This window comes from Salmo trutta, chromosome 31, assembly GCF_901001165.1.
Source record: "Salmo trutta chromosome 31, fSalTru1.1, whole genome shotgun sequence".
Classification (NCBI taxonomy): Eukaryota; Metazoa; Chordata; class Actinopteri; order Salmoniformes; family Salmonidae; genus Salmo; species Salmo trutta.
The window spans coordinates 10,473,680-10,499,729 of NC_042987.1; the positions used below are offsets into that span (position 1 = coordinate 10,473,680).

At 44.0% G+C, this 26,050-nt stretch overlaps 2 protein-coding genes across 5 annotated transcripts in view; one reads left to right on the plus strand and one right to left on the minus strand.

The window, feature by feature from the left end:
• Window positions 1-12,650, plus strand: part of acin1a (apoptotic chromatin condensation inducer 1a) — a 38,891-nt gene extending 26,241 nt beyond the window's left edge. For all 4 annotated transcript variants that reach the window (XM_029725147.1, XM_029725148.1, XM_029725149.1 and 1 more), the window contains 10 exons: window positions 6,480-6,537; window positions 8,922-8,967; window positions 9,111-9,253; window positions 9,414-9,554; window positions 9,791-9,977; window positions 10,122-10,375; window positions 10,627-10,734; window positions 10,903-11,215; window positions 11,300-11,400; window positions 11,558-12,650. In XM_029725147.1, coding sequence (XP_029581007.1) covers window positions 6,480-6,537; window positions 8,922-8,967; window positions 9,111-9,253; window positions 9,414-9,554; window positions 9,791-9,977; window positions 10,122-10,375; window positions 10,627-10,734; window positions 10,903-11,215; window positions 11,300-11,400; window positions 11,558-11,878 — 1,672 coding nt within the window. In that variant the 3' untranslated portion in view covers window positions 11,879-12,650. The remainder of the gene's footprint in view (window positions 1-6,479; window positions 6,538-8,921; window positions 8,968-9,110; window positions 9,254-9,413; window positions 9,555-9,790; window positions 9,978-10,121; window positions 10,376-10,626; window positions 10,735-10,902; window positions 11,216-11,299; window positions 11,401-11,557) is intronic.
• Window positions 12,651-24,259: 11,609 nt separating this feature from the next.
• mmp14b (matrix metallopeptidase 14b (membrane-inserted)) overlaps window positions 24,260-26,050 on the minus strand; it is a 33,802-nt gene continuing 32,011 nt past the window's right edge. Inside the window, exon 10 of the mRNA XM_029725156.1 lies at window positions 24,260-25,951. Coding sequence (XP_029581016.1) covers window positions 25,572-25,951 — 380 coding nt within the window. The 3' untranslated portion in view covers window positions 24,260-25,571. The remainder of the gene's footprint in view (window positions 25,952-26,050) is intronic.

Below are 26,050 nucleotides of genomic sequence, written 5' to 3' on the forward strand. Positions count from 1 at the left end.
TATGCAGGGTTTGAAACTGTGACCACTTGCATTTGCGACACTTTGACTTGACAGTGCGACACCTATTTTTAATTAGTCGCTAGGGTGCCAGTGAAAAAATGTAGCTGGTCATGTCCGTTTTGGTTAACAATTGGCTTTTTTAATCACGATTTATTCAAACAACAATGGTTATGCAAACCAAGTATTCAAAAAGTTTGTTTCGAAGTCTTGGTTTAATCTTTGCAATTCAGTAATCATGGACTGTTTGAATTAACATTTCTAAATGCTTTTCCAAAAAAACGTACCAATTAAATGTTGACTGCAAAGTAGGCAACCTGGCAGAATGATATCATACTGATTTTTATCAATTGCGGGGCGTTTGTTTTGCACTCTGCTATGTAGCCTACATTGTACAGTACAAAAACACTGCTAGCCAATCACAACGCGGTTAGCCAACACTCTTGCTAGGCGCAATTGAATTATAGGGCAACTACACCATCCAATATTTTTTGGAGTGTTCCCAGACGTCCAAAGTAGTCTCCTGTTTTGGACTTAGAAAATCTACAAATATTAAAATGTTCTATAAAAATCGGGAACAGGAAAAAACTAAACCAAGAAAACAGTATTTACTAAAAGATAAAACAATGTATAGTCTTACAACTGTAGATTGACTGTTCAAATTTGCTAACAATAAAACCCTTTTAAGATTGTGCAAAGCTTTTATTTTTGCCCTCCGAACAATCAATGCAAGCTTTTTAATTGTTTTATTGTTGCTTAAGCCGCAAATGATAAAACGGCAAGAAAATAACAAACCGTTAAACGGGTTGTCCTCAAGAATGCCAGGTTAATACAATTCCGGTCAGGCGTTTCATGCGACTGCCTGGAAGCCAATTTGCTTGGAAGCCTCATCCAGAGGAGATGAGGGTCCTTTTTTCCTGTGTCTCATTTTTCATTCAATTCAATATGGCTGTGCTGCGTGTATGTTTCGGTTGTAACCGATAACAATGCACTGCTTTGGCCAGCAGCAGAATGTATCGCAAAGCTTGTATCATTTAATCTGACCGAGATATTTGTCTACCAGGTTCGGTAAAAATGCTGTCCGAGGGGATTAAAAGCCGGTGAGCGTGAGGTAGGAAGAGAAAAGACTGGTCGTCGTGGCGCTGGGATTTTTATATCAACAGACCGTTTGCGGGGTTGCATTGTAGCGACGTTTCACGTCCATGTCTTTTTAGAACGCATTGCAATTTTGTAGCGATAAATGTTGCGCTCTTACATTTTAATGACGCAGCAGAGTTGTCCGGGTGAAGTATTCAGTTTGTGTATAATGTGGACGGGAGGGGTATGGGGGCATTCGGTCACCGCTCTCATTGTACTGTGCCGCTCCTTGACAGAATGAATCAACCAAGTGAAAGGGGATTGCACTTGAGTAGTATATTGCGAAATTACCTGCTTTTCGTTTCCGTTCATACAACAAAAAAGTGACCGCAGAATCTGCATGAATTGGAAATAGATAATGCACGAATGACTATCATAAGCATACAGGTGTTGGCTATTTTGAAAGCCTACCTCTCATTTCATATCAAATTCATTTTTTAACATGATAATAATCATGATTACATTCTGATAGAATAAGTTCTGGGATTTGATTTAGCACAAGACATAGGTCTAATATTTTATCTTAGAGGTTTGTTGTCATGGAAATTAATGCTCAAAAAGCAAATGTGCAAATAAGGGATTTGTGCCTTATTTTGCCATATGTATAAGTTGCTGCTAATGTTGCACCTCTATTCTCTTCTCTGCTATGCCAATCTGTATAGATCACCCTGTTAGGCAGGCCCTTATGTATGGACAGGACACTATCATATTGCTTGTATATCCTATTCCCATAGGGCCCGATTCAGACTTAGGAAATCTGTTCCTTTCTTTACGTGTTTTGATGATAAATTCCCACACCCGTAGAAGTCCACTTTTTTGAGCTGCAAGACAATGGCCAGAGCTTACCCATGATGTTGCACAAAGGTTTTAAGTCAATATATCATAGTTTTAGTCAAAGTATGATATATTTGGGCTTGAAGTGACAAATCCGAACTGCCTACTTTGTTCAAATCTGTGTGAATGTGGTGTCTTTTCCTATGATATGACATGAAAAAATGTCAGCCTACGTTTAGTTTCAGAGCTGGGTTTTATTTTAATGTTACCACCCACCAGCATGGCATTCTTTATCAGAAACCGTTGCAAAGTTATTTTTGTGACTGCGATGAGCCAAACAGCCTTGTATCCACTTGGCTGCCTGAGCCATGGAGCAAATTAAATGTTACACCAAACAAAGCAGTGCCGCTTTAGCGGTCAAAACCATTCATCTTGGGATGCCGGGGAGAGCGTTTTTTTTCTTAATGCTGTCATATTATGCAATTATAATATTTATAAAATGGTCAGATATACACTACATCAAATTAGTGGATTCGGTTATTTCAGCCACACACGTTGCTGACAGGTGTATAAGATTGAGCACACAGCCATGCAATCTCCATAGACAAACACTGGCTGTAGAATGGCCCGTACTGAAAAACTCAGTGACTGAATATTTTCCCAAAGGCACTGTATAGGGGATGTTGTTCCCACTGTGACTATTAAAACCTACCCAAACGAAAAACCGTGGATAGATGGCAGCATTCGCGCAAAACTGAAAGCGCGAACCACTGCATTTAACCACAGCAAGGTGACTGGGAATATGGTTGAATACAAACAGTGCATTATGCCTTCTGTAAGGAAATCAAACAGGCAAAACGTCACTACAGAGTCAAAGTTGAGTTGCAATTCAACGGCTTAGACACGAGACGTGTGTGGCAGGGACTCCAGACAATCACAATTTACAAAGCAAAACCAGCTACGTTGCCTATGTATGGCTCCCAGACAAGCTTAACACCTTTACCCGCTTTGAGGATAACACAGTGCCACTGTTGTCGGCAGCTCCCAAAGACTGTGGGCTATCGTTCTCCTTGGCTGACGTGAGTAAGACATTTAAGTGAGTTGACCCTCACCATGCTTCCGGCCCAGAGGGCCTCCCTAGCCGCGTCCTCAGAGTATGCGCAGACCAATTGGCTGGAGTGTTTATGGACCTATTCAATCTCTCCCTATCCCAGTCTGCAATCCCCACTTACTTCAATATGTCCACCATTGTTCCTGTACCCAAGAAAGCAAAGGAAACTGAACTAAATGACTATCGCCCCGTAGCACTCTTCTGTCATCATGAAGTGCTTTGAGAGGCTAATTTAAGGATCATGTCACCTCCAACTTACCTGACACCCTAGACCCACTTCAATTTGCAAACCTCCCCAATAGATCCACAGACGACGCAATCACCATCACACTGCCCTATCCCATCTGGACGAGGAATGCCTGTGGAAGAATGCTGTTCATTGACAATTGCTCAGCCTTCAACAACATAGTGCTCATCCTTAAGCTTGGGGCCCTGGGTCTTAACCCTTCCCTGTGCTGCTGGATCCAGGACTTCCTGACGGGCTGCTGATCCTCGACACGCACGCCTCTAACTCAATCATGAAGTTTGCAGACGACACAATAGTAAGCCTGATTTACCAACAATGACGAGACAGCTTACAGGGAGGGGTGAGGGCCTTGGCGGAGTGGTTTCAGGAAAATAACCTCTTCCTCGACGTCAACAAAATGAAGGAGATGATTGTGGACATCAGGAGACAGCTAAGGGAGCACGTCCACATCGATGGGGCCGCAGTGGTGAAGGTGAAAAGCTTCAAGTTCCTTGGCGTACACATCACTGACAATCTGAAATGGTCCACCCACTCAGACTGTGTGGTGAGGAGGCTGAAGAAATTCAGCTTGGCCCATAAGACCCTCGCAAACTTTTGCAGATTCACCATTGAGAGCATCCTGTCGGACTGTATAACAGCCTGTTACAGCAACTGCACCGCCCACCATCGCAGGGCTCTCCAGAGGGGGGTGAGGTCTGCCCAACGCATTACCGGGTGCATACTGCTTCCCCTCCAGGACACTTACAACACCCGATGTCACAGGAAGGCCAAAAAGATAATCAAGTACATCAACCACCCGAGCCATTGCCTGTTCACGTAGCTGTCATCCAGAAGGCGAGGTCAGTACAGGTGCATCAATGCTGGGAACGAGAGACTGAAAAACAGCTTCTTTCTCAAGGCCATCAGACTGTTAAATAGCCATCACTAGCCAGCCTCTACCCAGTACCCTGCCCTGAATGTAGTCACTAGCTGGCTACCACCCGGTTACTTGACCCTGCGACTTAGAGGCTGCTGCCCTATCTACATAGACATGGAATCACTGGTCACTTTATTAATGGAACCTAATAATGGAACACTGGTCACTTTTAATAATGTTACCATACTGTTTTACTCATTTCATTGTATATGCTGTGTTCTAGTCAATGCCATCCTATTCAACTATTGCTGTTTATACAGTACCAGTCAAAAGGGTTTTCTTTATTTGTAGTATTTTCTACATTGTAGAATAATAGTGAAGACATCAAACCTATGAAATAACATGTATATGGAATCATCAAAAAAGTGTTAAACAAAGCAAAGTATATTTGAGATTTTTTGCCTTGATGACAGCTTTGCACACTTGGCATTCTCTGTCAGCTTCATGAGGAATGCTTTTCCAACAGTCTTGAAGGAGTTCCCACACATGCTGAGCACTTGTTGGCTGCTTTTCCTTCACTCTGCGGTCCAACTCATCCCAAACCATCTCAATTGGGTTGAGGTCGTGTGATTGTGGAAGCCAGGTCATCTGATGCAGCACTCCATCACTCTCCTTCATGGTCAAATATGCCTTACACAGCCTGGAGGTGTGTTGAGTCATTGTCCTGTTGAAACACAAATTATAGTCCCAGTATGTACACACCAGATGGGATGGCGTATCACTGCAGAATGCTGTGGTACCCATGTTGGTTAAGTGTGCCTTCAATTCTAAATAAATCACTGACAGTGTCACCAGCAAAGCACCAACACACCACCTCCTTCATGGTGGGAACCACACACGCGGAGATCATCCATTCACCTACTCTGCTTCTCACAAAGACACGACGGTTGGAACCAAAAATCTCAAATTTGGACTCTTCAGACCAAAGGACAGATTTTCACCGGTCTAATGTCCATTGCTCATGTTTCTTGGCCTAAGCAAGTCTCTCTTTCTTATTGGTGTCCTTTAGTAGTGGTTTCTTTGCAGCAATTTGACCACGAAGGCATGATTCACAGTCTCTGAATAGTTGTTGTTGAGATGTCTTGCTTGAACTCTGAAGCATTTGTTTGGGCTGCAATCTGAGGTGCAGTGTGACGTAGACTGCAGTTAACTCTAATGATCTTATCCTCTGCAGCAGAGGTAACTGTGGGTCTTCCTTTCCTGTGGCGGTCCTCATGAGAGCCAGTTTCATCATAGCGCTTGATGGTTTTTGCGACTGCACTTGAAGAAACTTTGAAAGTTCTTGAAATTTTCCGTATTGACTGACCTTCATGTCTTTAAAGTAATGGACTGTCATTTCTCTTTGCTTATTTGAGCTGTTCTTGCCATAATATGGACTTGGTATTTTACCAAATAGGTCTATCTTCTGTATACCACCCCTACCTTCCCTGTAGCTCAGTTGGTAGAGCATGGTGTTTGCAACGCCAGGGTTGTGGGTTCGATTCCCACAGGGGACCAGTATGGGGGTAAAAATAAAAATAATAATGTATGAAATGTATGCATTCACTACTGTAAGTCGCTCTGGATAAGAGCGTCTGCTAAATGACTAAAATGTAAAATGTAAATAAATGTACCTTGTCACAACACAACTGATTGTGTCAAACTCATTAAGAAGGAAAGAAATTCCACAAATTAACTTTTAACAAGGCACACCTGGCAATTGAAATGCATTCCAGGTGACTATCTCATGACGCTGGTTGAGAGAATGTCGAGTGTGCAAAGCTGTCAAGGCAGGGGTGGCTATTTGAAGAATCTCAAATGTAAAATATATTTTGATTTGTTTAACACTTTTTTGGTTACTACATGATTCTGTATCTGTTATTTCTTAGTATTGATGTCTTCACTATTATTCTACAATGTAGAAAATAGTACAAATAAAAAAAACCTTGAATGAGTAGGTGTGTCCAAACGTTTGACTGGTACTGTAAGGTGAGGTCAGGATATGGCTTATCTGTAGACACCTCCATTTCTTTGATCACCACCCCAAACTTGTATCTTGTTGGTACTGGCTTTTCCCCATGCTTAAGTTCAAGGTCAACATGCTAGAGAGAAGTGCATATACAGGGAATAAAGTAACATTTACGGCCGCATGTAACTCGGGTCTGAAATCCCTCCATGTTGCATAGTTTTGGACCCCATTGTTCTGAATACCTTTTTGCAACTAACCGGAACCACACTTTACCCCCTCTTTATCCTCCTGTCTCTTCATCCTATCTCTCCATCGCTCCTCCTCTTCATTTCTTTCATTCTCTCCATAGGGAGGTGAAGGAGGCTGCCATGGCTGAGCCTGAGCGGGCTCCTGAGAGCAGTGAGGAGGTAAGGCCACGGAGGAACACTGGGACATCCTCACTGTATCATGGCTCTTTAAAGAGGGGTGTGCTCTGGGCTTGGACTGTCACTGGCCAACCTGTGAGGAGACCTCCCAGTTGTCAGCCATCAAACCTAACCACTTTAGTTACGAATTAGAAATTTGGTGTTTGTTTTTGGTCATAGTTTTTAGGTTGTGATATTGGGCACATCTGTGCTCCATCTTCGCCCCGTTAATGATGTCTCTCGTTTCAATTTAGCATTATACCCCATATCATTGTAGACAATTAAGTGCTTTTAGGTCCTGAAAATGCTTAGTGATAAGAAATAATAAGCACATTTCAAACATTTCTAAATGAAAAGTAACAATCTGTTATTTGTAATATTTACTTACTGGTTTGGTTAACCTGACCCTTTTTTTAAGAGGTTTGATGAGCTAGTAAAAAAAAAACATTTTTAGTTGTGTTTTTGACCCTTTGCTGATGCTGTCTCAGACAGAAGCAGCAGGGGAGATGCTCTTACTGTGGCTGATGTTTAAAACCCCATTGATTGCTTTGTTATAAAGGTGCTCATGCCTCTTCCATTGCCCCTAATGGTACCTGCATACTACTTCTGCCACTACTACTGCTGCACCTGTTCCAATGTCCCCAAGAGCCCTGGGTATCCCACACATAGGCCCCTGATTCTGCACTGCAGTGGGACAACTGTGGCAACAAAGGCCATGTTGCCACGGAGATGGCACTTGATTGGACTAATGGGCTGAGGGTTTAGGATGACTGTCGTCTCTAACACCAGCGACTGGCTCAACTGGCTCATACACCACCTGTATGGCCACATACAACCTCACTTCACAATGGGTCTGAGGGGCGATGAGGCCGACATTCAATAAGACTGTTTCAAATCCTTCGATGACATGCCTGTGGATGGCTTCCAACGGGGTTGCTGCAGTACATTTTTCTTCTCACCACCTACAGATGAATGTGCTGCTCAATGGACTTGCGTGGACCAGTTTTAACTGATCAATCATTTTTTTCTGGACTAAACTGTTTCTCTGAGAAAAGGACATTTTGGGTGTTCTCCACCTATTCAGAATGAGATCTAAATAAACCTGATGAGTCATGAGGACAGCTTGGGTCTTCTCTTCGTGGCTGTTTTTCAAAGTCATGATCTTGGACATTTGATAACTTTCTCAATGGTCTTCAGCATTTCTTTGGACTCACTACCAAACTTCTGATTGTTGGCTGGAAAAGGTACTTGCCAATTGGGTCCCTTTTTTTCTGCTACTACTCAGCACCCAACAGACTGTCTGCTGAACTATGCCCCTGCTAGTTTTTGGAGTTACTCTTGTTCAACATTGACTATCCCATCTCCATTAAACCTCAGCTGGGCAGTATCCCAACAGAAAAGCATGATAAAGATCTGAAAGACTGATGCTTAAGCGCTAAGGACTTGACCCCAAAATGTTTCCAAAAGCCACTCACGTCCCACCCCCACTGATCTACAGAGCCCATCCTGCCAACCAGCTGTCAGATTTCCACCCAAACTTCACAACCACCTTTGATTGGACCCTTGTTGCCTAGATACAGTACATGCAGTCGAGATTGGGCCATATCCAACCCAGTAAGGATCAGGTGTCAGTGGTACCAGGGAATAAGTAGTAATTTTCTCAATGTTATTTTCTACAAAGAAATACACAATATTTAGAAAATGTATAGTTTCAGTCGACTCCCTCCTTTTAGCCTAAAATGGGGGAATTGACTCTGACATAGATGTCAAATGATTTAATTTACATATTTATGGCTACTGACGTTTTTGAATGAAAATTGTCGTAAACCACCCAATATTATAGTCTTGCTTTATGGCCCGGTAATCCTGGCAGCCACGTAGTTTACCAGCTACACCATTCAGATGTGCTGTTATGAAAGTGAAATGAAATGTGAGATATTTAATTCTAAGGAATTTAAACTGCAGTATTGCAATCAGGCTACTATCTGTCTTTCTGTATGTGTGATAGAGACTGTGGCTCCATCCCTGAATATCTTTCTACACCAAACATAAACTGACATTTGGGGCCCCAGTCATTAATATTACTACACATCTTAAAGCCATGCACACTGTTTTGAGACCAAGCAAAGATGTTATCCACTGTCTGCTCACTGCAGTGTGCTATTGAGATTCAATATGACTGGTGCTATTCATTGTCTGACTAATATGTTGAGATGGAAAGTGACTTAGACTGGAGTAGCAGTCTCTCTCACCTAGTTTCTCTTCCCTTGTTCACCCACACTTTCTCTCTTGTCCTGTCTTCCCTTCAATCTGTTTATGCACCTCTCCATCTCTGCCTCTCACCTTTCCCCTGTACTTTGGGGTGTGTTTATTTATTTTTGTTTCAGAGTCTGACACCAAAGGCATTCACAGCCCGTAGGATCTCTCTTAGCAGTGAGTATACTTTGTTTTCTTCGGCTCAGTAGGTAGACGTCGTTTTAAGTTGAGTTGGCCTGTGCGTGTGGGTGAGAGACAATTATAGATGAGGTGCTTGCGTTCGCGTTTGGCCAGTAGTGCAATCATCTTTTGTCTTCCAGGCAGCAAGGCCTCTCCAGGTGTCGTCAGTGCAGAGGGCGAGGCAGAGTCTGGGGCCGGGCCCGGGAGGAAGAGGAGGTGGGGTTCCAGCACTGCAGTCACAGCCAAGAAACCATCCATCAGCATCACCACAGACTCTCTGAAGGTACAGTATCATCGTCACTACACTGCAAAATATACTGTTGTACATATTACAAACCATCTATCCAAACACAGCATGATAATAAATACTAACAAACTTTTTACTCTGAGTCTTGAAGCTTCTCGCCTTCTCCCATCTGTAATATATTGATTGCGCTGCCCAGTCTCTGATCCCAGACATCAGGCTGAGTCCAGGACAGGAGGCGGTGGTGGATCTGCACCCAGAGGAAACTCACCTCTCTGGGGGAGAGGAGGACAGGGAGCAGGGCGAGCAAGACTTCAAGATCAGACGCACTGTCACACAGGTCAGGGTTCTACTTCGCCTGTTCTGTGGACTGTACATTTATCTTGATTCAAGAAGTAATAATGTATTACTGGAAATTGGTTTTGCGGCAGTCATTTATAAAGGTGCGTTAAAGTAAGATTTACTATAACGGCTAACATTCATAATTGACCCAAACGTATTACATTGTGAATGTCTTATTAAAACATCTGTGTGCCGCCTCCTCTACCCCACCCACTTCCAATGTACTGTATGTAGGTGGTCCTGTCCGATACCCAGGAGAATGGACCGAAGGACTCCAAGAGGAGTGAAAACATGGAGGACAGAGAGGATGGAGTGGAGGTTAAAAGCGACAGAGAGGAGAAGATGGACGACTCATTCCAGAGAGACTCCATGGAGACACGATCCCCCTCTCCCCCCATCCATGACATGGAGATGAACACAGGTGATAGATGGATCCAAATTTAAAGATCAACTTAATTATCTAATCAGATTTCTCAAAACCTCTGATAACCCTGGGCTAGATTCTAGCCTTTTGATATGTTGTGAGTTATCAGGTTGATGTATCTCTCTGGTCTCATCTGTTCAGTGACCCCAAGTGACACCCTGATCCGTCGCTCCATCAGCCAGCAGAAGTCTGGCGTGTCCATCACCATAGATGACCCTGTCCGCACGGCCAAGCAGCCCTCTCCTCCACGAGGCAAAGTGTCCAACATCGTCCACCTGTCCAACCTGGTTCGGCCGTTCACCCTGGGTCAGCTGAAGGAGCTGCTCAGCAGGACTGGCACCGTGCTGGAGGATGGCTTCTGGATCGACAAGATCAAATCTCACTGCTACGTCACCGTACGTCTCTGTCTGCTGGCCGTTATCCTGAATACAGGTCTGCGTCTCAACTGACATCCTATTCCCCGTATAGTGCACTACTTTTAACCAGCCATAGGAGGCTCTGGTCAAAGCTGGTGCACTTGACTACAGGATGTCATTTTAGATGCAGCTCAGAACTCCTCCTACATCTTCTTATTTTCTGTGTCTTATCTAAGGCAAGCCTCAATGTTCCTAATGGATGTCTGTTCTTGCTCTCCCTTTTCTTTCAGTACTCCAGTGCAGAGGAGGCAGTGGCCACTCGTGCAGCACTACATGGGGTGAAATGGCCTCAGAGCAACCCCAAGTTCCTCAGTGTGGACTTCAGTCAGCAAGAGGAGGTGAGACTAACTTGTCCCTTGTAGTTCTGCCCTACGTGATGATGCATATCATTCCACAGTTCTCTAATATTTGAGTGCTTATGATGTTCCTTATGGTAACCTTCCCCCTCGTGCGTGTGTGTGTGTGTGTGTGTGTGTGTGTGTGTGTGTGTGTGTGTGTGCGTGTAGCTTGACTTCCACAGAGGCTTGCCACCCCCTGGGGGGGCTGGAGAGGAGGAGCGGGGGGCTTCGTCGGTGCCTGGCCGAGGTCGGGGGGCGGCCCTGCCCCCTCTCCTGCCCGAGCGTGACCAGTGGGCGGAGCGAGAGCGTGAGATGGAGCGCAGGGAGAGGACCCGGGCAGAGAGGGAGTGGGACAGGGACAAAGTCCGGGACTTTGGTCCCGGAAAACCTGGAGAGGAGGCGGGCCCCAGACGATCGCGCTCCAGAGAGAGGAAGCGCAAGGAGAAGGGCAAGAGCAAGGAGAGGAAGACGAACAAGAAAGGTGAAGAGTGGTGATGGTGGTTTAGAGCTGTGCCCTGTCGTGTCAACTGTACGTTTACGCTTTCTGTTTGGGTTGTGTCTCCAGAGAAAGCTGCAGAGGAAGCCCCTGCCAAACTGCTGGATGACCTGTTCAATAAAACCAAAGCAGCCCCTTGTATATACTGGCTCCCCCTCACAGAAGAGCAGGTCAGATATATACACAAAACTCAACTATCTAAACAAGATTTCTTATTGATGATATGGGGTCCACATATCCTTCCTTACATTTTGTTGAAAGTGTTGATTTTAAATTGTTCACAATCCACTCTTAACATCCTCCCATGTTCTGTCTCTTTGTGGCCAGTTTACACAGAGGGAAGTAGCTCGACAAGAGAGGAGGAAGGAGCGAGAGAAGAGGAGGAAGGAGCAGCAAGAGGAGGAGGAGAAGAAAAGGGAGGAAGAGCGCAAAGAGAGGATAAAAGCAGGGAGTAGCGCATCTGGCGAAAGAGGCGAGGGGGACAGGGACAGAGAGCGAGACAGGGAGAGGGGCAAAGACAGGGACCGAGACAGAGAGGGTGACAAACGCAGAGAAAGCAGCCACCGCAGACCAGGGGGCAACAGTGCAGGGGTGGGCAGACGCTCTCGCAGCCGCAGTGATCCTCCACCTCGTGACAGACGACGCTAGAGGGAATTGGTGTGGCTGGAACTGTCTTAAAATAACCCCCCATTCCCCATCACTACATGTACTTTGTTAGAACTAAGACCCTACAGAGGACCAACACACTGACACACACACAGACACACACACACACACACACACACACACACAGGGACCATGGTTTGAGCATTGTTTCCCCCAGACTGCAGTCTGTCTTGCTTCAGTCTGAAAGTTTAGATTTTATATGTGTTAATTTTGCCTAAGTATATTCCTATTCGTTTTTAAAATATTCTTGGCAGATTGGCAACCAACCCTTTTCCCCTTATTTCCCCCCATGCATATCTGAAGAGTAAGTGCTCTATGTAGAGTTCTATGCATACACACACAGCGGTTTTTCTCCTTCCCCTGTGTTGTGTATTCCACAACTGGTTTCTGTGGGGTGCTTTGTCATGGCTGCGTGCTGTACCAGTCAGTCTGCCGTCCTCCACCTTGATTCCTGTGGAGGACTGATGGTGTTGCGCAAAGTTCTGTCTTTGTTTAGTTTGAAAGATGAGAGACTATATTCTCTGCAAGAGATTAGAATCTTCTATACGCTTCTTTCTGTCCATCCTTTGCCTCTCCCCCCTCCCCCCGGTCAATGCAGGCTGGAAAAGGGGTGCATATTAAAACTCCACACAAGCGGATTTAATATTGTTTTTAATCATTATTAAAGATTACTTTATTGTTTTTTTTTTTGTTTTTTTTGGTTTACCCCTGTAAGTGGTGAATGTACAAATAAATAAAAAATAAGTTTGAAAAATCTTTTGCACTTGTTTTTTGCAGTAGTACTTCTATCAGTAGGAGAACGTCCTTTTAGATTATCATTGTAACAAAACAAAAACTGAGTTAAATGGAATCCAATTTTTTTTTTTAGCTGTTACAACCGTTACATGTTCCAGGTAACGTAGCCATTAGTCATTATTACTATGAAGCAGAAAGAAAAGATTCAGTAATATTGGAGATCCACAAGGTGTCAGTGATGCGCAATAAGGCTTCATCATTTTACAAATTGAATCAAATTTTATTGGTCACATGATTAGCAGATGTTAATGCGAGTGTAGCGGAATGCTTGTGCTTCTAGTTCCTACAGTGCATTTGGAAGACGGAAGTTTACATACACTTAGGTTGGAGTCATTAAAAATTGTTTTTCAACCACTCCACAAATTTCTTGTTAATAAACTAGTTTGGCAAGTCGGTTAGGACATCAACTTTGTGCATGACACAAGTAATTTTTCCATCAGAAATTATTTCATAAATAACAGAAATTATTTCATTTATAATATACTATCACAATTCCAGTGGGTCAGAAGTTTACATACACTAAGTTGACTGTGCCTTTAAACAGCTGGTAAAATTCCAGAAAATCTAAAGAAATCAGCCAAGACCTCAAAAAAAATTGTAGACCTCCACAAGGTTCATCCTTGGGAGCAATTTCCAAACGCCTGAAGGTACCACATTCATCTGTACAAACAATAGTAAGCAAGTATAAACACCATGGGACCACGCAGCCGTCACATTGCTCAGGAAGGAGACGCGTTCTGTCTCCCAGATATGAACGTACTTTGGTGCGAAAAGTGCAAATCAATCCCAGAACAACAGCAAAGGAACTTGAGAAGATGCTGGAGGAAACGGGTGCAAAAGTATCTATATCCACAGTAGAATGAGTCCTATATCGACATAACCTGAAAGGCTGCTCAGCAAGGAAGAAGCCACTGCTCCAAAACCACCATAAAAAGCCAGACTACGGTTTGCAACTGCACATGGGGACAAAGATTGTACTTTTTGGAGAAATATCCTCTGGTCTGATGAAACAAAAACAACTGTTTGGCCATAATGACCATCGTTATGTTTGGAGGAAAAAGGGGGAGGCTTGCAAGCCGAAGAACAACATCCCAACCGTGAAGCACGGGGGTGGCAGCATCATGTTGTGGGGGTGCTTGCTGCAGGAGGGACTGTTGCACTTCACAAAATAGATGGCATCATGAGAAAGGAAGATTATGTGGATATATTGAAGCAACATCTCAAGACATCAGTCAGGAAGTTAAAGCTTGGTCGCAAATGGGTCTTTCAAATGGACAATGACCCCAAGCATACTTCCAAAGTTGTGGCGAAATGGCTTAAGGACAACAAAGTCAAGGTATTGGAGTGGTCATCACAAAGCCCTGACCTCAATCCCATAGACAATTTGTGGGCAGAACTGAAAAGCGTGTGTGAGCAAGGAGGCCTACAAACCTGACTCAGTTACACCAGCTCTGTCAGGAGGAATGGGCCAAAATTCACCCAACTTATTGTGGAAGGCTACCTGAAACGTTTGACCCAAGTTAAACAATTTAAAGGCAATGCTACCAAATACTAACTGAGTGTATGTAAACTTCTGACCCACTGGGAATGTGATGAAAGAAATAAAAACTGAAATAAATCATTCTCTCTACTATTATTCTGACATTTCCCATTCTTAAAATAAAGTGGTGATCCTTATTGACCTAAGACAGGGAATTTTTACTAGGATCAAATGTCAGGAATTGTGAAAACTGAGTTTAAATGTATTTGGTTAAGGTGTACAGTCGTGGCCAAAAGTTTTGAGAATGACACAAATATTAATTTCCACAAAGTTTGCTTAATCAGTGCCTTTAGATATTTTTGTCAGATGTTACTATGGAATAATGAATTATAATTACAAGCATTTCATAAGTGTCAAAGGCTGTTATTGACAATTACATGAAGTTGATGCAGAGTCAATATTAGCAGTGTTGATCCTTCTTTTTCAACACCTCTACAATCTGCCCTGGCATGCTGTCAATTAACTTCTGGGCCACATCCTGACTGATGGCAGCCCATTCTTGCATAATCAATGCTTGGAGTTTGTCAGAACTTGTGGGTTTTTGTTTGTCCACCCGCCTCTTGAGGATTGACCACAAGTTCTCAATGGGATTAAGGTCTGGGGAGTTTCCTGGCCATGGACCCAAAATATTGATGTTTTGTTCCCCGAGCCACTTAGTTATCACTTTTGCCTTATAGCAAGGTGCCCCATCATGTTGGAAAAGGCATTGTTCATCACCAAACTGTTCTTGGATGGTTGGGAGAAGTTGCTCTCGGAGGATGTGTTGCTACCGTTCTTTATTCATGGCTGTGTTCTTATGCAAAATTTTGAGTGAGCCCACTCCCTTTGCTGAGAAGCAACTACACAAATGATTGGTCTCAGGGTGCTTTACTGTTGGCATGACACAGGACTGATGGTAGCGCTCACCATGTCTTCTCCGGAAAAGCTTTTTTCCGGATGCCCCAAACAATCGGAAAGGGGATTCATCAGAGAAAATGACTTTACCCCAGTCCTCAGCAGTCCAATCCCTGTACCTTTAGCAGAATTTCACTCTGTCCCTGATGTTTTTCCTGGAGAGAAGTGGCTTCTTTGCTGCCCTTCTTGACACCAGGCCATCCTCCAAAAGTCTTTGCCTCACTGTGCGTGCAGATGCACTCACACCTGCCTGCTGCCATTCCTGAGCAAGCTCTGTACTGGTGGTGCCCCGATCCCGCAGCTCAATCAACTTTAGGAGACGGTCCTGGCGCTTGCTGGACTTTCTTGGACACCCTGAAGCCTTCTTCACAACAATTGAACCGCTCTCCTTGAGTTCTTGATGAGCCGATAAATGGTTGATTTAGGTGCAATCTTACTGGCAGCAATATCCTTGCCTGTGAAGCCCTTTTTGTGCAAAGCAATGATGACGGCACGTGTTTCCTTGCAGGTAATCATGGTTGACAGAGGAAGAATAATGATTCCAAGCACCACCCTCCTTTTGAAGCTTCCAGGCTGTTATTCGAACTCAATCAGCATGACAGAGTGATCTCCAGCCTTCTCCTCGTCAACACTCACACCTGTGTTAACGAGAGAATCACTGACCTGATGTCAGCTGGTCCTTTTGTGGCAGGGCTGAAATGCAGTGGAAATGTTTTTTGGGGATCAGTTCATTTGCATGGCAAAGATGGACTTTGCAATTAATTGCAATTCATCTGATCACTCTTCATAACATTCTGGAGTATTTGCAAAATTGCCATTATACAAACTGAGGCAGCAGACTGTGAAAATTAATATTTGTGTCATTCTCAAAACCTTTGGCCACGACTGTATGTAAACTCCCGACTTCAACTGTGTCTAACAAGTCATCTAACAATTCCCCAACAATTACCTTATATACACACAATGTAAAGGGATGGAATAAGAATATGTACATATAAATATATGGATGAGCGATGGCTGAGCGGCATAGGCAAGATGCAATAGGTGGTATAAAATACATTATATACATATGAGATGAGTAATGTAAGATATGTAAAACTTAAAGTGAATAGTGATCCATTTTATAAAGTGGCCAATGATTGAGTCTGTATGTAGGCAGCAGCCTCTCTGTTGGCTGTTTAACAGTCTGATGGCCTTGAGATAGAAGCTGTTTTTCAGTCTCAACTTTGATGCACCTGTACTGACCACGCCTTCTGGATGGTAGCGGGGTGAACAGGCAGTAGCTCAGGTGGTTGTTGTCCTTTGATCTTTTTGGCCTTCCTGTGACATTGGGTGCTGTACGTGTCCTGGAGGGCAGGTAGTCTGCCCCCGGTGATGCGTTGTGCAGACCGCACCACCCTCTGGAGAGCCTTGCGGTTGAGGTCGGTGCAGTTGCCGTATCAGGCGGTGATACAGCCCGACTGGATGCTCTCAATTGTGCATCTGGAAACGTTTGTGAGGGTTTTAGGTGACAAGCCAAATTTCTTCAGCCTCCTGAGGTTGAAGAGGCGCTGTTGCGCCTTCTTCACCACACTGTCTGTGTGGGTGGACCATTTCAGTTTGGCTGTGATGTGTATGCCGAGGAACTGCTGTTTCCTGAAGTCCACGATCATCTCCCTTGTTTTGTTGAAGTTGAGCGAGAGGTTATTTTCCTGACACCACACTCCGATGGCCCTCACCTCCTCTCTGTAGGCTGTCTCGTCATTGTTAGTAATCAAGCCCACTACTGTTGTGTCGTCAGCAAACTTGATGATTGAGTTGGAGGCATGCATGGCCACACAGTCATGGGTGAACAGGGAGTACAGGAGGCGGCTGAGCATGCACCCTTGTGGGGCCCCAGTGTTGAGGATCAGTGAAGTGGAGATGTTGTTTCCTACCTTCACCACCTGGGGGCAGCCCATCAGAAAGTTCAGGACCCAATTGCACAGGGTGGGGTTGAGACTCAGGGTCTTCAGCTTAATGATGAGCTTGGAGGGTACTATGGTGTTGAATGCTGAGTTGCAGTCAATGAACAGCATTCTTACATAGGTATTCCTCTTGTCCAGATGGGATAGGGCAGTGTGCAGTGTGATGGCGATCGCATCGTCTGTGGTCCTGTTGGGGCGGTATGCAAACTGAAGTAGGTCTAGGGTGGCAAGTAAGGTGAAGGTGATTTGATCCTTGACTATTCTCTCAAAGCACTTCATGATGACAGAAGTGAATTCTACTGGGCGATAGTCATTTAGTTCAGTTATCTTTGCCTTCTTTGGTACAGGAACAATGGTGGCCATCTTGAAGCATGTGGGGACAGCAGACTGGGATTGGGAGCGATTGAATATGTTCGTATAGGGCTCTGGAGTGAAGTAGATGAAGATAGGCTGATGAAGGTGAGTAATGAATAGTAATGGAAAGGTTTTCTGGCGTAAATGTGCCTTTTACTTTATTACAAAAGCTCTAGATGAGAAATGTCATCGAGAGGCTGCTATGGAAACTTATGTCAATCTCTCCCTCAGTGAATGTTTAAAAATATTTAACCTCTTACTCACACCCAATTCCCTCTATCTCCCTCTCTCTATCCCACCCTTCCTCTTTTTCTTTAGTGCATCGTGAAGTGCCAATCCTCGCGCCTTCTTTCAGGCCTTGACGTTCTTCCTACTGAGCTCAGCAGAGCTCCTCTATAATTACAGCTCTCTGGTCGCTGAGGGGAAAATTTTTGTGCCCTGATGCAACTCTGTGCCGTGCGGCTCAAGTGAACTGGGCCGACCCTCCTGTCTCCGGCACCCCGGCCCAGCCGGCACACTCTATGGAGAAACCCACTTTAGAAATGAGAGAATTGTGTATGACACATCTTTAAAAGAAGTAGTTAACTGAAGGAACAGTGTTTACCTCGATTAACAAGCCTGCCTTGTGTGTTCGTTTATGTGAAGGGTTTTCGTAATTACCAATATTAGCAGATGAGTGTATTTGGAAGTAGCAGTAGAGAAAGAGTTGACATTGTGTGTGTCTGTGTAATGCATTGTGGGTGTTGACAATTTGCAATTGTTTTGACTAGAACGAATACAGATTTTGTCCGATTTGACTTTGTAACAGGTTAGGAGAATTAACATAGCCGGTTAGGATAATTAGGTTAAGGTTAGCTAAAATGCAAAATAAAAATCAACTTATGACTTTAATTTGACAAAAGCTGTATCCCTTCTATCCATGACATGTGCCTGGAGCCTGTTGTATGAGACAGTAGTTACAGTGAGCCCGGGAGTGTTTGGCAAAGTAAACCTCTTTGTGGAGAGAGGGAGTGAAGAGGACAAGGAAATAGTTCCGCTGGCCAAGTAGGCTAAGTGCTACAGGATAGAGCGCCGGCCGGCCTCGAGGACGAAATGGATACTTGGCTATTTTCGCCCTGTGGGTTGCCAGTAGGCTGACTCGGTTTAGTTCCCTGAGCACAGCAACTTTCTGGTGTGGGAAGAAGGAGCTCAAATGCATGGCTCTCTGGTTGTAGCTAGGTCTAGCAGAACCTCTGCCCACCTCTGTCTGGGGTATACTCCGGTTAGTACCGACCCCTCCAGTCCTCTCTGGAGACTGAGCTGAGCCAGGTCAGTCCGTGCTGATGACTGGGCAGTAAAAACACAGTTTAGGCCCTGTAAGCAGCCTACCCAGCTCAATGAAACCACATGGCCCTTTGTGTTCAGACCAGCTCTCACAGGAACATAAAACTGACAGGAGCCCCTGGCTCCTCTGATGTGGCTGCTCAGAACTTTCTCTCAACCTCAACCTCTCTCTTTCGCTTTCTTTGTGTCCTTTTACTGACGAGATTGACCTATAGGACAATACAGTCGTGGCCAAAAGTTTTGAGAATGACACAAATATTAATTTTCACAAAGTCTTCTGCCTCAGTTTGTATGATGGCAATTTGCTTATACTCCAGAATGTTATGAAGAGTGATCAGATGAATTGCAATTAATTGCAAAGTCCATCTTTGCCATGCAAATGAACTGAATCCCCCCAAAAAACATTTCCACTGCATTTCAGCCCTGCCACAAAAGGACCAGCTGACATCATGTCAGTGATTCTCTCGTTAACACAGGTGTGAGTGTTGACGAGGACAAGGCTGGAGATCACTCTGTCATGCTGATTGAGTTCGAATAACAGACTGGAAGCTTCAAAAGGAGAGTGGTGCTTGGAATCATTGTTCTTCCTCTGTCAACCATGGTTACCTGCAAGGAAACACGTGCCGTCATCATTGCTTTGCACAAAAAGGGCTTCACAGGCAAGGATATTGCTGCCAGTAAGATTGCACCTAAATCAACCATTTATCGGATCATCAAGAACTTCAAGGAGAGCGGTTCAATTGTTGTGAAGAAGGCTTCAGGGCACCCAAGAAAGTCCAGCAAGCGCCAGGACCATCTTCTAAAGTTGATTGAGCTGCGGGATCGGGGCACCACCAGTACAGAGCTTTCTCAGGAATGGCAGCAGGCAGGTGTGAGTGCATCTGCACGCACAGTGAGGCAAAGACTTTTGGAGGATGGCCTGGTGTCAAGAAGGGTAGCAAAGAAGCCACTTCTCTCCAGGAAAAACTGATATTCTGCAAAAGGTACAGGGATTGAACTGCTGAGGACTGGGGTAAAGTCATTTTCTCTGATGAATCCCCTTTCCGATTGTTTGGGGCATCCGGAAAAAAGCTTGTCTGGAGAAGACATGGTGAGCGCTACCATCAGTCCTGTGTCATGCCAACAGTAAAGCATCCTGAGAGCATTCATGTGTGGAGTTGCTTCTCAGCCAAGGGAGTGGGTTCACTCACAATTTTGCCTAAGAACACAGCCATGAATAAAGAATGGTACCAACACATCCTCCGAGAGGCAACTTCTCCCAACCATCTAGGAACAGTTTGGTGACGAACAATGCCTTTTCCAGCATGATGGAGCACCTTGCCATAAGGCAAAAGTGATAACTAAGTGGCTCGGGGAACAAAACATTGATATTTTTGGTCCATGGTCATGGCCAGGAAACTCCCCAGACCTTAATCCCATTGAGGACTTGTGGTCAACCCTCAAGAGGCGGGTGGAAAAACAAAAACCTACAAATTCTGACAAACTCCAAGCATTGATTATGCAAGAATGGGCTGCCATCAGTCAGGATGTGGCCCAGAAGTTAATTGACAGCATGCCAGGGCGGATTGCAGAGGTCTTGAAAAAGAAGGGTCAACATTGCAAATATTGACTCTTTGCATCAACTTCATGTAATTGTCAATAACAGCCTTTGACACTTATGAAATGCGTGTAATTATACTTCAGTATTCCATAGTAACATCTGACAAAAATATCTAAAGACACTGAGGCAGCAGACTTTGTGAAAATTAATATTTGTGTCATTCTCAAAACTTTTGGCCACGACTTTACAGAGATAAGGAGCAGACAACTTGAAAGACAGTGATATCTGGGTAATCGATTGTCTTTGCCATATATACACAAGAGATCTAATGCACAAAAACTACATTTTCACTGTGTGTATGCACTCACTGTATACCTATTACCCTCTCTGCCTCCTGTTCTTTGTCTCTCCCCACAACTTAGTGATGAGAACCAGATGTAGGCCATTGCATTAAAGTGGAGGTGGAGGAGACAGAATATCTGACTGAGCACAAAGTTGTAAGGCAGTTCATTAACTAACGAGAGCGAGAGAGAGAGGTGGAAGGGTGGTAGAAACAGCATGAGGTAAAAAGGGGTCTCTCTGCCCTCTCATATGGTCTAGACTAACATTGTGTGTATATTTAGCTGCCAGGTTCAAAGTGCCAGTCGTCCAGACCAGGCCCAGATTGAAGAAGGGGGGTTTCCTAACGGATGTGACTTGGTCAGAACGAAGGTGGCTGGGGTTTGGGGGAGGAGGGAAGGAGAGAGAGTCTGATTCAGCAGCTCCTGATGGGAAGTCTCTTCCTGCTCAGTTTGGGGGGGAAAGCACGATGAGGTTATAAGCGTAGAACCTGTAGAATAGCCTGTATTATTTTCACACTATACTTTTGGCTATAAAAGAGCTCAACACACTCTAGTCAAAGTGCAGACAGACTTACATAGCATAGCACATTAATGCAGCTGTTTCGCCCATACCACGATAGTTGTGTGCAGATTCAGCACTGGTGGGAGAGAGACATACTGTACCACAAAGGAAAACAGAGAAACTATTAGAAATAAAACAGTTGGTAAGGAGATATGAAGTTCTTGAGTTGGAGGAAAAAAAGGGAGATTATCTCATCTGCAAGAACGCACACACACACACACACACACACACATAAAATGTAGGCCTCTTAGTGAGCGAAAGAGTACATTTTTCCAGTTATCTTTCCAGTGAAACTAATAGAATCCTTAATAGAAGACTTGCAAGAGAAATGAAGCAAGACAAAAGGAGTGAATATTATAGACATCTCATCTGTCTTTCCCCTCCTCTTTCCACCCTTTTTCTTTTCCATTGAGTCCAGCTACACACCACCATACAACACTGTATGCGCACAGAGAAAATGCCATACGAACGAGTGTAGGTGTCTTTATTTCTGTGTGTGCGAGCGTATTTGTGTCAGTGTGTCTCTGTGTGTGAATGAATTTGTGTGGTGTTGGAGTGTAGATAAAGTGTTTTTGGTGTGTCAGAGCTTGTGCAGGAAGTGACTTGGCTATTTGAAATTGAAGCCATATGTAGCCTATATACTTACTCACTACCAAGGGATTTTAACCTGTATAAGTACTGGAATACATTGAATAAGTAAAATGGTTGGGGGTACTGGAGGAGAGGTTTGGGATACACTGTACAAGTAATAAATTATATTAGTTATATCTCAGGATAGTTTACAGTAATGCAGGGGTACTCAAGTACTGTATGAGAAGGTTTGGTCACACACATTTCCTAGGTGACAAAGGTCAGAATGGATATTGTAATTTATCGGCGTAGTAACAAAGCCCCACCTCACAACCCAAACTGCCCACTGGGCACACACTGGTTGAATCAATGTTTCAATGAAATTGCGTTGAACTGACATCTGTGCCCAGTGGGTGTTCAAACTGTTCACACCCCTTTTGTTGACGGAGAGAAGATGTTACCGTTTTAAAGCTAATTTCCTGCAATTCTACACATTTTGCCATGTCTTATGTGTGTTCATATCGTACCATGGATCGACATTTTTTTGTATTATTATTGTTTTTTATGTAGGGACCGACGGTCCATATTGACCCGGGTCTGGATCCGGACCGCGGTCCGCCTGTTGAGTATTGCTCCGGTAATGGTTCATGAGTAGGGCCTTGAGTTTTCCTGACCAATTGACTTGACCCAAACAACTTCAGTTCCTAGTTATAGTCTACAACTCGGGCCTGAGTTTTTTCTGGTCAAGTCTTGTGGTCAGCAAAAACTCTGTGTCCTATTCATGTTTTGTCTGGCCAGACTGTGATGTCACACTGTGGGCAGACAGAGTGTGACTTCCTCATCACCAAGGTCCATTAATTAGCAGGTCAGTCGCACGGCAACTAAAACAGCCACAGGAAGTCTCTCCTGGAGAGATAGAGAGACTGGGAAAATAGAGGGAAAGCAAAATAAAAGGACAGCAGAGGAGGTGCGTATGATGTGGATTGGTGTTGGACAGCAAGAAATGTAGGCTCCATAGAGAAGGAAGAGTATGTTTTCATCTGTTCATCATCAAATTGGAAAGAGGTGAAGCGAGAGATGAGAGATGGATGATGAAAGAGAGGCTGGGAGAGGAGGAGGATTTGAGAGGAGTGGTCTTTGTTAAGACTTGTGAATAAAGTGAGTCATTTAGCAGAAAGGGAAAAAACTGTCTCCAGTTACACAGAGGAAGAGAGAGAGGAAGAAGAAGAGAGAGAGAGAGGGAGTTGTGGGGAGGAATATGCTGAGGTTGTTTTTCATTCTGCAGAATTAGCTGGGAAAAGAGAATGTGCACGCGTACACACACACACACACACACACACACACACACACACACACACACACACACACACACACACACACACACACACACACACACACACAGACAAATGCATGCACACACACGTCTGACAAGTTAGCAAGGCCTGAAGGACAAAGCACATAGTGTTTTATGTGTTTTATATCCTCCGTGCCTTGCTAACTTGTCAGACGTGTGTGTGCATGCATTTGTCTGTGTGTGTGTTTGTGTGTGTATGCGTGCACATTCTCTTTTCCCAGCTAATTCTGCAGTTAGTATAGCAAGACACAGTCATAAACTGAACACACACAATGGAAATACCCCCTCCAATCCCCCATCCTGTTGTCCTGCTGAGTGTCTGGCAGTTCAGATGCAGTCGGAATTCCAGATGTCGTGACTTAACCCTCCCTCCCCCTCCCAACCGAGTGAGCCTCGTGACTCTCTCCCCAGTCCAAAACTCAACTTCACAACATACTGTAGCAGATGGAAAGGCTGGTCAACCTAAATCATTTTAACACAATAGGAAAATACAGTACCTCATCAATGTAATTGCGCCAAGCTTTAATCACAAGGTATCATATGTTAACTAGTCATTTCCTCTGTCTTTCTGCCCTCTCCCATGCACCTCAGCTGTTTGTCAAAGGCCCATTAGCTGAGAGGAAACGCCTTAGCCTGTTGCTTTGAGATTTGATTACCTGCTTTATTGGCTCATATAGCATGAGCGCACGCGCACGCACACACACGCGCGCGCGCACACACACACAATAACCAACATGTTTTTCTGCTGTGAATGCCAAAGGGTTTACACAATCCTCTTCATTCCTGGTTTCACTTAATCCTTGGACATCGCCTTTATTTTCCAACCCAGTTTCAGGCCTGCCAGTTTCCAAGCACCAATGGAGCTTTTGGGGAGCAAGAACCCTGGAGGTAAAGGAAGAGTAAGTACGGGACCAGTTGCGGTATGATAATAAGGTGGATAAGGAAGTGCTATGTGGACAGTTTGTTAAGAGGTAATTGGTGAATGCAATCCCAAGGTGATATTGAGCTTCAGTTAGGATTTAGCTTGCGTATGTTTTTACAAAGTCATTTGTTAAAGAGCCTCTGAGTGTGCGAGTGAGCCTGCATGTGCATGCCTGTGACTGACCACTTAGCGCTGAAAACCAAAATAAATAACAGATTTAGCTACAACTTTTCAAAACATTTTATTTGGAAGAAAAGTATAAAAGTGAAAAAGACAGGCACAATCTTGTTCAAATAGTTCCGATAGTTATCATTATTATCATAAAAATTAATATAATTATTATTGTTTTAACTACTAGTAAATCCTCTCATCCCTGAAAAAAAAAATAGCACCATGAATTGAGAACTGTAAACAAGTGCATTGACAAAAAGGAGTCATTTCCATATCTTCAATTTATTGCATTGAGACGGAAAAACAATCAAGTTTCAAAAATAATATCCCCATCCCTTTCACTTTCCCCCAAAATGAATATAAAATTAAGGCCACTTTCAAAATGTAGTTCCCTGTCCAGCAGGACATTTAATGACAATGTACACAGACACATTCTATACATGGAGAACAACAATAACAATAGTAATAGACATAATAATAATGACAACATCCTTGATAATAATAATCATAATAATAATAATAATCATTAAAACACTGCATGACATAAAGGAATATTAATGACACAAGACAAATTGCGCAGCTTTCAAATTAGTGTTATAAATGCTTCAAAGGGACACTGTTAGTGTATCATTTCCTTTTTTTATGTTCAATACTGGCTCTCTGAAATCGAGATATCAAATTGTTGGAAGGATGGACTGGGGGCACGCATTGACTGCAGCACTTTTTGTGTTTTATTGAGTGTTTAGTGAATAGACTTATCTGATATATACCCCCTCTCTTTAGACAGTTCATAGTTCATGTGATATAACTGAGATATAGGAGACGACGCTTAATGGGTAGAAGGCTTTGACAGAATCTAGCGTCATGTACTATCATGGAGCAGAACATTACATGAAATGATGCTGATTGCATTCTTTAACACAATAGACACTAACATGGGCTGAACATAATTATGTTGAAAGCTGAAATTCGCAAGGACACAAACACTGACGACATCCACTAAAAAAGGACATTTAAAAAGGCTAAACAAACAGCGATGAGCTGGAGTCAACAACCACAAAGAGAACGAGAGAGAAAGGAGGGAAGAGAAGAGGGGACAGAAATGGAAGGAAAGCGTGGGAGTGGAAGAGCAAAAGGAATCTCTTCCATGTTTAAGTTGGTAGTGGTAGGAATATTTTAGCTATAGCTAACAAGTATATCTTGCTCTGGCTAACCCTCATTCATGGTCCACAGACTTTAATTCTCTCTCTTTTTATCTCCACTAGCATTACTCTCTATTTGCTCTCTTCTCTCCCCTACAGCCCCTCTCAACTCATCCACCTCCTCTCTCTCCTCGCTTTCTCTCCTCTCCCTCTCCTCTCCTCTACACCTTGTCCAGTAGGGAGCGTTTGCAGTACAGGAGACGGCGTGGGGTGCCGTACCTGCGGAAGAACAGCAGGGCCCCCAGAGTGAGGATCACACACGCCAACAGCATGAGGGGAACCACCACCGCCGCCGCACCCGCCCCTCCGCCAGATCCTCCTTCCTCCTCCACCTCGATGATGATTACTTCTGTCTCATCTCTATCCTCCTCTCTGTCCTCCCGGTCATGTCCTCCACCCCCCCTGCCTCCGTCGGTCTTGGGGTCCTCCTCTGGACAGCCCATCCAGTCTTTAAGAGCAGACTTGGGGAATCCAGGCTCAACACGAAGCTTCTGGTTGTTGAACTTCCAATACTTATTGGCTTTGTAGAAGTAGGTGTGTCCTGAGAGCCAAAAACAGTGGGGAGATAAAGATGTAAAATAAGAAATACAAAGTTGGGATAACTTTATCCATTGAAAAAAAACACACACGCAAAAAAAAC